General features: G+C 46.0%; 1 protein-coding gene across 1 annotated transcript; it reads right to left on the bottom strand.

Moving 5' to 3' along the window:
- Nucleotides 1–10,189: 10,189 nt before the first annotated feature.
- Nucleotides 10,190–13,554, bottom strand: EGR1 (early growth response 1). Its single transcript, XM_038413314.2, is given in 3 exon segments — nucleotides 10,190–12,458; nucleotides 12,931–13,021; nucleotides 13,023–13,554. Coding segments are annotated over 3 exon segments (1,530 nt in total). The 5' UTR covers nucleotides 13,158–13,554; the 3' UTR covers nucleotides 10,190–11,154.
- Between the last annotated feature and the right edge of the window lie 301 nt (nucleotides 13,555–13,855).

Consider the following 13,855-nt stretch of genomic DNA (forward strand, 5'->3'; position numbering starts at 1 on the left):
TCCCCAAGTAGCCAGCCAGACTGATTGCATTCTGTCTGGTGGGCATTCCCCAGGTGCAAACACTTTTGTAGTACAGATGTATAGTCAATATTCCTAACTTTAGATACAAAATTTATACATACACACAAATAGCATCATATTCAGCAAATTATAACTTTTCCAATGATATCTCACATGCCTTATCTTGCACAAAACATATTATTGTTATGCTATAATCATACAACAATATTTCTATGAAGAATATAAGGTGTAGTGTTACACCTCCCCCCTTAGATTACTGCCAGAGGGTTACAGAGTAGCAGCCATGTTAGTCTGTATTCGCAAAAAGAAAAGGAGTACTTGTAGCACCTTAGAGACTAACAAATTTATTAGAGCATAAGCTTTCGTGAGCTACAGCTCACTTCAGCTCATGAAAGCTTATGCTCTAATAAATTTGTTAGTCTCTAAGGTGCCACAAGTACTCCTTTTCTTTTTGCCAGAGGGTTAGTCACTGACTAATGAGAAGTGTGAGTAAAAGAGCAGTGACTAAAAGAGCATGCTCTTCTTAGGTCTTGGGTTTCCAACTTCCCAGTGTTACCAAAAATTAGAGTGCTTTTACAAAGTTCTGGGTTTCTTTTTTCAGGTTGCCTGAAAGCATTCTAGTATGCAGCACTGTTAACACAATGTAGATACAATGTTAAGCGAGGAGTTACTGTATTTATGTTCCTGAAAAATGCACCTTTAAGCTAAACGATGTTAAGCTAATCCAATTTCCCCATAAGAATTAATGTAAATGGGGGGGGGGGATTAGGTTTCATGGAAATTTTTGTCACTAGACAAACACACAGTATAAGTTTTAAACAAACTATTTAATACTGTACACAGCAGTGATGATTGCGAAGCTTGGTTGAGGTGGTGGAGTCAGAGGGTGGGATATTTCCCAGGGAATGCCTTACTGCTAAATGATTAACTAGAACTCGGCTGAGCCCTCAAGGGTTAACACATAGCCTCATACTCTACAAGGCAGCATAAATGGAGTGAGAGGAGACAGCATGGCAGACAGAGACACACACCGTGAGTGTGAGTGATGTGCATTGCCCCTTTAAGTACGCTGACCACACTGAAAGTCAGGGGTCTCAAACTCAATTTATCTCAATTTACTCTCACCAACCACCGCTCTGGGGAGGACGAGTGGCCCAGCATGGCTCTCACCTCATCGACCATCTTCTGCCTATCCCTCTGCAGTACGAGGGACCGCCCCCTGTTGGCACATTGTTTCTTATGCCTCTACCTCAGCATGGGGGATGGGAGCAGCGCTGGGAAGGGCCCAGTACCAGGGAGCGTTCTGCACCAAGGCTGACATACTCGGAGCCAAATCGGATCAGCACAGCTCTCAGGCCAGTCTAAGTGCCACTTCCATTAGCAGGCCCTTCAAACAAGTGTCCCTGTCCTTAAGAGTGTGTGGCCTGAAGCCCTTGCAGATTCTCTTCTTGTCTTTGATATGAGCTTTCCCGAGGCACTTCAAGCAGCTTGTACGTGGATCATTCACTGGCCTGGACTTATAGTAGGCAGCACATAGTTTGAAATCCAGGAACTGGGGCATGCCCCATCCCTGGGATGTCCCAAATGGGACACCTATCTAACTAACTAACTCTCAACTATTTATAACAAGAATGCCCAAGGAAAGTCAGGAAAAAAAAAACAATGGGGAGCTTGCAATCACAAGAGACATTCCAGCAACTGTCATGGGCTGTAAGAAGGAACTGAGAGGGCACAGGGCCTGCGGCACGCTGAGCATGGGGCTCCAGGGGGCACTAGGGCCAGCCTGATGGGTACCACTAAGGGAAAAATCTCCAGTGACTGTGCACATGGGTGCAGGCACACCTAACTTGGAATCGACTCGAGCTAGCACTCGAAGAAGAAGTGTTATCAGGTTCCCTCCTCAGTCTTCTTTTTTCAAAACTAAATATGCCCAGTTTTCTTTTTAAACTTTTCCTCATCTATCTGGTGGTCAAAACCTATAATTTTTGTTGCTCTCCTCTGTCCATATCTTTCCTAAAGTGTGGCGCCCAGAACTGGACACAGTACTCCAGCTGAAGCCTCATCAGTGCCAAGCATAGGAGAACAATTACCTTCTGTGTCTTTAGCTTATTTGGCGTATTTTATTTGTGCTAATAAATATACAGCTTCATAATTTTACTTAGTTCTTTAATAAGATTTTAAACAGAAAAGATACATTTCATTACCTCAAACAGCTTTGGATATAATTAAGTCAATTGTAGTTCCATGAGATTATGCAAAATCTGGATTTTTTCCCCGAGAGAATCCTACAAGTTAAGAATCTATCAGGTATACGAGAAATTTAACTACTTCCCCCATTGTAATACACTTATCAAAATTTAATTTAGTCTGCCATCATGGTGTCCAATTCTCAATGCATTTAAATGCATTTGGAGCTTCTTACAATCTTCCATAGTTTGTATTTACCTAAACAAGTGTCCTTAGCAAACATCTCGGATTTTCTTTTTGCTCCTCCAAACTATTAGCAAATAAATTGACCAGTGAGATCAGAAACCTGCTGTAAATTATCCCTACCTTTATATCAGGTTGCCCATAACAAAATTTTTTTTAAACATAGCTCTAATTTAGTTCTCGGACAAAAGAAAATCCATTCTCTAGCAAGAGTAGAAAACCACTAGATTTTTTTCTAGCAACAACTGGGTTTAAAAATGGTTCCGATTCCATTGTGGGAAGACTGAAAATAATACCTGACTGGGTACATCATAATACCTGCTGAACATTAATTTCTTGAAGCACATAAACTTCACTTCCATGCATCTCATGTATCCTCAGCTGATCAGCTGTTCAGACTAACACTGTCAAAAATGGTCTTAAATTGAAAGCAATAAAGATCAAACTTATTCAGTATAAGAGCACCCATTTTCCAGCATCTAGTCACTGTTCTATCAAGTGCAATTTAGTATGACTCCAATAGTTTGTTCATCCCAATGTCTTTTTCAGTTTGTTACACTGCTTATTTTACAATTTTTATAAGCCCACTCCACCACTGACAGATCCAAGAATTAAGAATGGTCATTATTGGAGAAAGTTAAGTAGTGATCAATCTGTCTAGGGTTTTATATCACATCCTCACAATAGTGTCAGAGCCCCTACCAGTTCACTATCCATTATGCCTCCTTTGTTCACGAGTCTATTACCAGTCAGCAGTTAGGCACGCATGGCCCCCACTCTGAAGAGTTTACAATTCAAGAAGACCTAAAACCAATGTAATACTCATCCCTTGCAAAGATTCTGAGCAACACGCTTTAAGCAATGCATTCTGAAAGTTAAAGAATTAACTAAATGTACATGTTCAGAATATTTGTCCTTCATTTTAGTGACTCACAGCTAGAATGAAGGGTTAGATTGTGTTCAGTCATTTTATTAACAATAAATGATAACAACACATTTTATTTATAGATCACCTTCCATCCAAAGACCTCCAAGCACTTTACAAAATGTAACCCTTCTTCCAGGTGTCTTTAGCAGGAGTTAGGTCCAGCTTCAGATGATGTCTAGGGCAGCGTTTCTGAAATGTGGCTACCAGGGGCTTTTCTTGTGGCTACAGCCTCCTGGATTGTGATGGAGGGGGGGAGGGAAAAGTAGAGCCCCCTCCCCCACTCTGTTGCTCCTGGATGCTGGGGCCAGCTGCAGGGGTTGGGCCCTGACCCCTTCTGGGGACACCTGGGGCACAACGCTGGAGGAGCAGACAGCCAGCGACTTCCTCACCTTCCCAGGTGTGGTGGGACTTAGGCTTTGGGCTTCAGCCCTAGGATAGGAGTGTGGGGGGCAGCAAGCCCTGGCCACGGGGCTTCAGGCTCCATTCCTGGACCCCGTCCTCCAGCTGCAGGGCATCGGGCTCTGCCTGCAGGGCTTCGAGCTCCAGCCCCTCACCCCCATCTTCCCTGGCCCCCACTACCTCCCCCAACCCTCCAGGGCTTAATTTGTCCCCAAGGCTTGCCAGGGCTGAGTAAGTCTGCTGTGAAAAGTGATTAACAAACATACAAGTATAACTTTTCACAGCAGACTTACTAGCTAGCAATAAATAAATTACAATAATTTTGATGTGTGTATGTGCATATTTATTTGATTTTCCTAAAGCTAATCAAGTATTTCAGGGAAAAGTGTGAGGGCGGCCACCAGCAAGAGTTGGTGGCCACACTCTGAGACCACCAAGAAGCTTGTTCTGAGAAACCCTGGTCTTGGACTAAATGAAATAAAATTGTTGGCTCAAGCTCCAACTTAAAACCTCCTGGTCACACCTTTACAGTTATTTCCTCTCCACCCCTAAGAACTCAAGAGTCCTTGTGAATGTAAAGCCACAAACACTTTTATTTGGGAAAACAACTATTTACATAATAAAATTAAATTAACAAAAGCCACACAGATCCAGTTATTAACTGCCACAGCTGTTGGGCCCTGAGCTATTATTCACAGAACAACCCACACCCACCTAAAACCACACTCAAATTCAAGTAGACAGTGGTGGTGAAGTGGGTTACACTGCAAATATTTTAAAACGCTTACATTAGAAGAAAAAATGGTTCCTCCTGACTTCTCTCTAGTTTCATTGCACAGTTAAAAATATGGTGATAAAAACATTGATTATCCCTTTTAAATCAGACTAGATTATCACAATTGTCCTTTTTGGGCTGAAAAACTATACAAACTTTGACCAGCCTCTTACTCACTCTGTGAATTTGGCTAAAACACATAGCAAACCCACTACTTTCTCCTTGTGCATAATATTAGCTTGCCCCATTAAAGCAGGGGGCTGAGCTCGAGGGCAGAACAGCCTATCCTACAATAAGAAATGTACAAAGATTCTGCTTTCAGACACTGGGCAGTTAGTACTGACAGGCCCAAAGCCAGCTCGTCCATCCTTTGCCTGTGTGTGGAGTGGCCTTTCCCGAGAGACAGCGAGCGGCCACCGCAGAAGCTACAGACTCCGCAGAGACCCAAACCGCAGCCTAGAAGGCTACGAGGGACAGACTCGGAGCCACCCAGACAGGCCCGGTCCCTACCGGAAGCAGCTGCCTCTACTGCAGGGTCTGCCAGGGCTCCGCGGCCGCCGCGCGCTGCTCAACCTACCTCCTCCTGCTGGTCTCTGAGGCGGGGCCGTCTGGGCGCCGCTCGGGATTCGGGGGGCCGAGCCTGGCTGCCGGCACTGCCGGGAAGGAAACGCCTTGTATGGGCCTAGGAAGCGCCATATTAGGAGCGGAGGAAGGGCCATATATGGCAGTGCAGTTCCTGCTGGAGCGAAGGGTGAGGTTTCTGTTCAGCCTTGGCCGGGCGTCGGGCCCGGGGCCAGATGACGTGATTACTGCCCCTGGCGGGGCTGGCGCACAGAGCAGCGGCCCCGGGTTAGCGAAGGAGGCGCCGGGCTCCTCCGCCGGCCACAGGGCGCTGAGCGGGGCCCGAGCCGCAGAACGACTCCGCCCCGCGGCGAGCTCCGGCCTAACGCGCACTTCAGCCAGAGCCCGCCCGGGCCGGATTTGGGCTGTGAAGCGGCACCTTCCTTCTTCCGCGCGGGGGCTGGGGGCAGGCCGCGGCCAGAGCCCAGGGTTGCCCCCGCGTGTTCGCGCACGTCGGGCTGGATCCCCCTCCCGGACAGCGAAAGTTGTTGGGACAGGGATGGGAATGACGCAAGGTTTTTCCTGTCATTAGATGGCCAGATCTGAAGTTTGGCTTTCAGTGATAAACAGCTGCGTGTAATGCAGCCGACCAGCTCTCTGTGAGTGTCTAGAACATTCGAGCCTTACTTCAGGCCTATACTGACTTTTAGCACCTTCCTTCTGTTCCCATCTCATTCCTCTGGGCTCATGTCTGGGTTTGCATGTGCTTCTCGAAAAAAAGATTTTTAAACAGATGACAGTTTATAGCTTTCAGAGTAGCAGCCGTGTTAGTCTGTATTCGCAAAAAGAAAAGGAGTACTTGTGGCACCTTAGAGACTAACAAATTTATTAGAGCATAAGCTTTCGTGAGCTACAGCTCACTTCATCGGATGCATTTGGTGGAAAAAACAGAGGAGAGATTTATATACATACACACAGAGAACATGAAACAATGGGTTTATCATACACACTGTAAGGAGAAAAGGAGTACTTGTGGCACCTTAGAGACTAACAAATTTATTAGAGCATAAGCTTTCGTGAGCTACAGCTCACTTAAGCCATCACCAACAGCAGGGGGGGGAAAGGAGGAAAACCTTTCATGGTGACAAGCAGGTAGGCTAATTCCAGCAGTTAACAAGAATATCAGAGGAACAGTGGGGGGGTGGGGTGGGAGGGAGAAATACCATGGGGAAATAGTTTTACTTTGTGTAATGACTCATCCATTCCCAGTCTCTATTCAAGCCTAAATTAATTGTATCCAGTTTGCAAATTAATTCCAATTCAGCAGTCTCTCGTTGGAGTCTGTTTTTGAAGCTTTTTTGTTGAAGTATAGCCACTCTTAGGTCTGTGATCGAGTGACCAGAGAGATTGAAGTGTTCTCCAACTGGTTTTTGAATGTTATAATTCTTGACGTCTGATTTGTGTCCATTCATTCTTTTACGTAGAGACTGTCCAGTTTGGCCAATGTACATGGCAGAGGGGCATTGCTGGCACATGATGGCATATATCACATTGGTAGATGCGCAGGTGAACGAGCCTCTGATAGTGTGGCTGATGTGATTAGGCCCTATGATGGTATCCCCTGAATAGATATGTGGACAGAGTTGGCAACGGGCTTTGTTGCAAGGATAGGTTCCTGGGTTAGTGGTTCTGTTGTGTGGTGTGTGCTTGCTGGTGAGTATTTGCTTCAGATTGGGGGGCTGTCTGTAAGCAAGGACTGGTCTGTCTCCCAAGATCTGAGAGAGCGATGGCTCGTCCTTCAGGATAGGTTGTAGATCCTTGATGATGCGTTGGAGAGGTTTTAGTTGGGGGCTGAAGGTGATGGCTAGTGGCGTTCTGTTGTTTTCTTTGTTGGGCCTGTCCTGTAGTAGGTGACTTCTGGGTACTCTTCTGGCTCTGTCAATCTGTTTCTTCACTTCAGCAGGTGGGTATTGTAGTTGTAGGAATGCATGATAGAGATCTTGTAGGTGTTTGTCTCTGTCTGAGGGGTTGGAGCAAATGCGGTTATATCGTAGCGCTTGGCTGTAGACAATGGATCGAGTGGTATGATCTGGATGAAAGCTAGAGGCATGTAGGTAGGAATAGCGGTCAGTAGGTTTCCGATATAGGGTGGTGTTTATGTGACCATCGCTTATTAGCACCGTAGTGTCCAGGAAGTGGATCTCTTGTGTGGACTGGTCCAGGCTGAGGTTGATGGTGGGATGGAAACTGTTGAAATCATGGTGGAATTCCTCAAGAGCTTCTTTTCCATGGGTCCAGATGATTATAGCTTGGCATCTTCAGATAACCTGGGAATTCCACTGGAAACAATCTTTTTGAGCCACTAATTGGGTTCATACTGTTCCAACATGGTTGCAAGAGCAGGATTTTCCTCATCTAGAGAAGATTCAAAAATCTTAACCTAACTGATCCAGACAACAAACCACAGACAATGTACCAGCAAGGCATATCATAGACATAAAATCTCCTTTCATATACTGAATGACAAAATGCTTCCTAGACCTTTTAGCTTTACACCTTCAGACAGAAGTAGTACTTTGGGTAAAACAAGTGTAATGCCCATCACCTGTGGTCAAATTGGGAGGTATAAGAGATACATCCATGTCTCACACCATTGATTAGACTAGGGGCTATAAGTGGTTTCCTGGGCCACCACTTAAGGTTAATGGTTGTGAAAATTGGGGAGGATAGTGGAGGTAAATAGCATTTTCCCCCAGTTCATATGCTGCCAACACCAGGAGTGCTCCCACAGTGACTCATTGAAGGGAAATACTTCTGTGATCATCTGTGGGTAGCCTTGGCTCTGGGTATAAAAAGTAAATTCACCATGGGAAGGAATTAATTCTTTGATCTTTAGCCATCAGTACAGCAGACCAAACTTCAGCTGCCTCAAAGGCCTAAGTTTGTCTGTCAGAGAATCCCATAAAGGCCAACTCATTTCCTGAAAAGGAGTAGTCAGTCAGTGGATTTTACAGATTGGCTGTTTTGGTAAACAACCCTCTAAAACCTCCCTGTCTTCCCAGGAAGAGAGATTTGTGACCAAGACAGCTAGAATTAACCCCCACCCCCAGATGCTGGGACAGAGACAAACATTCTGACCAAAAAATATAGGATTTTACTGAGGTGAGCTCTGAAGCTACAGATGGTTCTAAATCTTAAAACTAATGATACCCTAGATTAAGCTCCATAGTGGCAAATTATAGATGATTGGTATTTGAAGGGGCAAAGCATCACCTGATCTGGTGTCTTTAAGAGACTGATTAATTCTGAAAATGAAAGAGTATTTATGATCAGTGTAACAATGTTGCCCTGGAAACAGGCAAACAAGTAGATTTACACTTTATCACAATGGTCTAGAATGCTAGATAAATGCTGAGGAGTTTTAAGTCCTCAGAGCAAGAGCTGAGGAAGTAGCTCAAACAAGATTCCCTCAAAGAGTGAAGAGAGCTGAGTTTGAAGCTGTCCTTTTTTTCATTTACACTTGGTGAGAAGGTGTAAAGTTCACCACAGCCATTCATACCTTTGTCATGTCCAGACTGGATGACTCATCTCCGATACATTCTACATGGGGCTATGCTCTCAATTGAGTCTTAGTCCGTGGTATTTACATCCAGCCTTCTTTAGCACCTCACTTTTCCTGAGAAGGTTGGTGACTGGTGTAAGATTGGTGTGCTGGGGGCAATCTACTGATGATCACACATAGCTTCAGCTGGGGTAAGCAGCATTAAGCTACACCTATTTACATCAGCTGAAGATCTGGGTACTTTTTTGAACTCTCTTTTTCTACCTGTCTTGAGTTCTTGTGAGGCATAGTTCTATACATTTAAAAAAAAAAAAAATCATCGAGCCTAGTTCTAGGAGCCCTTTCCTGTTTGAGATCTTTTCATACAGCTGTCACAATGATTAATAACTAGTGGTAGGAGTATTCAATCACACCAGTTCTCTAGTTATTTTAATTTCTATGGCACCAGTCACTATATGAATACCTCATTGCTCTTCACTGAAGTCTCTCTCCACATTGTCTTTTTCTGCACTGGGGTGACCAGAATGGAATGCTCTGTGTTATATTTACTAGTACAAACACCTAGCTAAATTGTTGGTATTAGCAGTAGGCTTCCATCAGTTGATCTGATTTAAAAAATTATTCCCACCCCCACATATATTCAAAATGTATTTTCCACACTATATATAATTTTATTACCTTCCCATATTTCTAATCTGCCCAGCTCCTTTGGGATGATTTCCCTCTTCTCACTCATTCTGTGCCCCTCCCCATTCACTACTAGCTATAAATCCAAGCAATATGCTTGTTTTTCCAATTTTTTTTTTTTACCTGAAGTCAAGCAGTAATTAAGATTCTCTTCTATATTACCCTCTGACAAAACAGAATTAACCAAGTGACCCTTCCATCCAAGTGAGCAGTCAGGCTCAAGGCTTATATAGATATTTGACAAATGGTGGGTAGTACACAACTTACGATACATGCTAGGTATCCTCTCAAATAGAGAGAGGGATGGATCATCAGAATGTTCTAACTTCCTTACTAAGTAGATGAGAGTTAAAGATGCAACACCAATTACTCCCACTTACTTAAATGAAGTTGCTACAGCTCAAGACATCTCACCTTCTCTCTACAAAAAGAAAAGGAGTATTTGTGGCACCTTAGAGACTAACAAATTTATTAGAGCATAAGCTTTCGTGAGCTACAGCTCACTTCATCGGATGCATTTGGTGGAAAAATGCACCAAATTTTTCCACCAAATGCATCCGATGAAGTGAGCTGTAGCTCACAAAAGCTTATGCTCTAATAAATTTGTTAGTCTCTAAGGTGCCACAAATACTCCTTTTCTTTTTGCGAATACAGACTAACACGGCTGCTACTCTGAAACCTTCTCTCTACAGAGACACCTAGCTCAGTTCCATGGAAGTTACAACAAATCTATTGAGGAAAAAAAGAGATCTTTAACTGAGGGGAAGGAGTCAAGGATATGGGTAAAAGCATGTTTCCCACACATACAAGCCTTAAAGAAAAAATGCACTGTTTTGATATTTTATTAACTTTTTCCGAAGTACACCAAGTATCCCATTGGCGGTAAAGCGCATTCAATGTGTTTATAAGCTAAACAGTCACTTTTTGTTTAAACAAATACAATTACAAAGTAAAAAGAAACCACAAAATAATGAACTGCATGTTCATAACATAGAAAATTGCTGCCTACTTAGTAGGTAAACTACAACATTCCAACTCCTGAATATATATTTATAAATTTACATTTCAGTAACAAAAATAGACTTTGAGAGGTTTTTTTGCTTACATTCTGTCTTCTAGCTCCTTCTCAATCTCTCCTCCCCCCCCCCCCGGTCTTCCTTACATTCTTTTAATAAAATCCCTTTCACCTTAAGGCTAGATGCAAAGCATCCATTCACACATATGCATGACATCAGCAAGGCTTCACAAAAAGGCACCAAGACATGTAACTTTAAAAACAAACTTTTGCCATATGAGTATCTCATCAGGTGATATTTACATAACATCACTCTTACATGCTTGAATACACAGTAAGTGCTGTTCTCAAATAAGTTTAAAACTCATTACAGCATAGTCACTAAAATAGAATTACCATTTACAAAATATGGGCCTGCTAACTCCAAATAATACAATATGAATACGCAAAGAATTTTCACATCATCAATAGTACCCAAAGGAAAGCAAAACCATACCATGGCACATGTACATTTTACATTGTCTATGCATTTAATAAAAGTTCCTTTCTCAGTAAAATGTTTATGGGGGAAAATTATATTGAAATTATATCCATTGTCCATGCAAATTAAGTCTTTTGACAGAAGTTGAGAACTTAAATGGCAGTTGTTTCAGGCAGTTGAAGTTTAAAGAAAACTTAGGATGGCCTTGCTACGTATGATGTTCTTTAGTAACGGACAGACTCCATTCAGTCTGATAGTACCAATCAACTATTTTTATATTTCTGTCTTTACAGTCTCAACAAATTTCAATTGTCCTTGGAGAAAAAGTTGATGACATTTCTGAAAGTGCTGAAGTCCCTTGTGAACTGAAAGAATTGGTAATCCCTGGAGAGGGGAAAGTGGTAGATACTTGGGCCTGAAAGGTAGCAGTAACAGAAGGATATGTAGTTGCTACTGAGGGAGAAGGGAAAGTGGTGTGTGCTGGAGATGGATAGGAAGAAGACACTGGGGAGGAATAGGATGTAGGCACTGAAGAAGGGTAAGTGGTGGCGGCTGGAGATGGGTAGGAAGTAGTCATTGCGGGGGAGGAGTAGGTGGAAATCTGAGAAGCAGTAGAGGCTGGAGTTGACTTTTCTGCTTTCTTATCCTTCTGTCTCAGGTGAATTTTAGTGTGTCTCTTCCTCTCATCGCTTCTGGCAAACTTTCTACCACAAATATCACAGGCAAATGGCTTCTCCCCGGTGTGGGTTCGGATATGAGTGGTCAAGTGATCGCTTCTGCTGAAATTCCTCATACAAATACGGCACTGAAAAGGTTTTTGTCCTGTGTGAATCCGAATGTGCCGGGTCAGCTCATCAGATCTGGAAAACCTCCTGTCACAGGACTCCACTGGGCACGCGTAGGGTCTCTCGTGAGGAGGGGTCTTGCTAGGTCGGTTTGGGTATTTTCTCATCCTGCTTGGCTTGATTAGCTGGGACTGATACGTAGTGTTTAGCGTCTTCGGATCTTGGGAGCCAGTCTGGGTAGCAAAAGCTTTGATAGTGGAGAGAGGTGTGAGAGAGGGCTGCTGGGGTCTGGTTTCTAGCGTTGGAAATGGTTTCTGATCAGCTGGGACGAGGCTGAGAGATTCCCCCTGTTGCTGGGGAAATAAGTAGTCTGGGATCATTGGCACCTGGAAGTTGGTTTTAGCAGCCGGATAAGCCGGGGGAGGGTACTGGAGAGAGGTACTGGGAGCGTTTGGGAAGGACTGGGTTTGCTGCTCAGGGAAAATCTCAGAGCTAGAATTGGGAAATGTTGGTGCTGCTGAATAGATCGGGCTGTTGTCACTGGCCTGGACAGAACAGCTCAGGGGCGGGGTCTGTGAAGATGAGGAGGATGGTGATGAAGAAGGTGTAGAAGTGGTGGGTAGGTTAGCCATGCCCACCAGCCCACTAACAAGGCTGAACAGAGGCTCTGGCCAGAGAGGGTTGCTGCTGTTGGGGGCTGGTTCCAGAGAGAAGCGGCCCGTGTAGGTTATAGGCGGCAGCCGGCTTGTCTGATTGGGGTAGCTGGTTTCTGCCAAGGGTTTCTCATTATTCAAAGAGATCTCGGGAAACGTGTCTGAAAAGAAAAGAGTAGCCGTTACTTACAAGAGATGCTGCAGTCCCTGCGCTGCTACCCTCCGCCCTGCCCAGCCCCAGCTCTGCTACACCCAGCCCTCTCCCCTCCCCCCGGGCTAGCCCTGCCGGGCCCCAACGGGGCTACCCCTGTCCCCGGGCTAATTAAAAATTGAGCGTTACATATTGCAGCGAACTCCTGGCAGCGCTCCCGCAGCAGAAAGCCCATCGCGAAGAGCAGCTGACGCATGTAGAGAGAATCCCCCCGTAGCGCAACCAGCGAGGCTGATGCGTCATTAGCACTGGCGGAATCCCGAGCAAACTGCACCTGCCCTACTAGAGCTCCCCTTCAGCGCCCGAGAACCAAGGACTCGGGCGGGGGAGGGGGACATTTCCCAACGAGTGTCCCCCCACCACAGGTTCCCACTCCCAACCCGCCCACTCCTAACCGCCTGTGGACAGAGACTGTCGCTTACCTGCAGCGAGATGCTCGAAGTGCTGCTCTCCGGGAGGGTTGAAACCGCTGTTTTCAGGGGCCCCGCTGGAGGTGAGGAACTGGGGGCCCCCCGCCGCTGAGTAGCATCATCTCCTCCAGCTTGGGATAGTTACTGTCCATGGTGGGGGGCGAGTGTGGAAAGGAGCTGAAGGGGTCAGAGATCTGCAGCGGGGGCAGGAGCTGCATCTCCGCCTTGGCCGCGGCCATGCGGGGAGTGGGCTTTGCCTGGGGACACAGGGATGCTGCGCACCAGGGGCCAGGCGGCCGGCCAGAAGCGCCAGTCGCGTGACGCTGCTGGGCTCGATATATGCTGGCTCCCCTTCCCAGTGGCCTAGGGCTCCCCCTGGCTCTGCCCGGTAGAAGCGCTTAGCCCGGGGCTCCCCCTGGCTCTGCCCGCTGGAAGCTATCAGCTCTTCGCCCGCCCTAGAGCCGCCCCTATATATCGAGTCCCCACCGGCTGCGGGCCGCCCCGGCCATGACGTACATGGCCATATATGGCGGACAGGAAACCCTTATATGGAGCCAGGCTGGAAGACCCAGCCTGGCGTCAGTGGCTGGCACTGGGGGAAGCCGGGTGGTGGGGGCCCAGCCCAGATAGGAACAAGAGCCCCGCGGCCGCCCTAGGGTCCTACACCCCCCTCACCCTATCGCTGGGTTTCTCGGGGGGGCAGCGCACGAGCCCCCCCGCCGCTGACCTCCTCGGGTCCCAGTCGCCGCCTCAACCCAGGCCGCCGGAAGCCCCCAGCCGCAGAGTCCATATAAGGAAACAGCCATATAAGTCCCGGTTCCGGCGGGAGCCTTCCTGCTCCTTATATGGTGATTCCGGCTCCGGAAAGGGGTGGAGAGAGGTGAACCCGACGGAGGGGGGGAGAGCGAAGTGGCAAAAGGAAGAGCAGCTCCAGCAT

Source organism: Dermochelys coriacea, chromosome 8, assembly GCF_009764565.3.
Source record: "Dermochelys coriacea isolate rDerCor1 chromosome 8, rDerCor1.pri.v4, whole genome shotgun sequence".
In the NCBI taxonomy this organism is placed as follows: Eukaryota; Metazoa; Chordata; order Testudines; family Dermochelyidae; genus Dermochelys; species Dermochelys coriacea.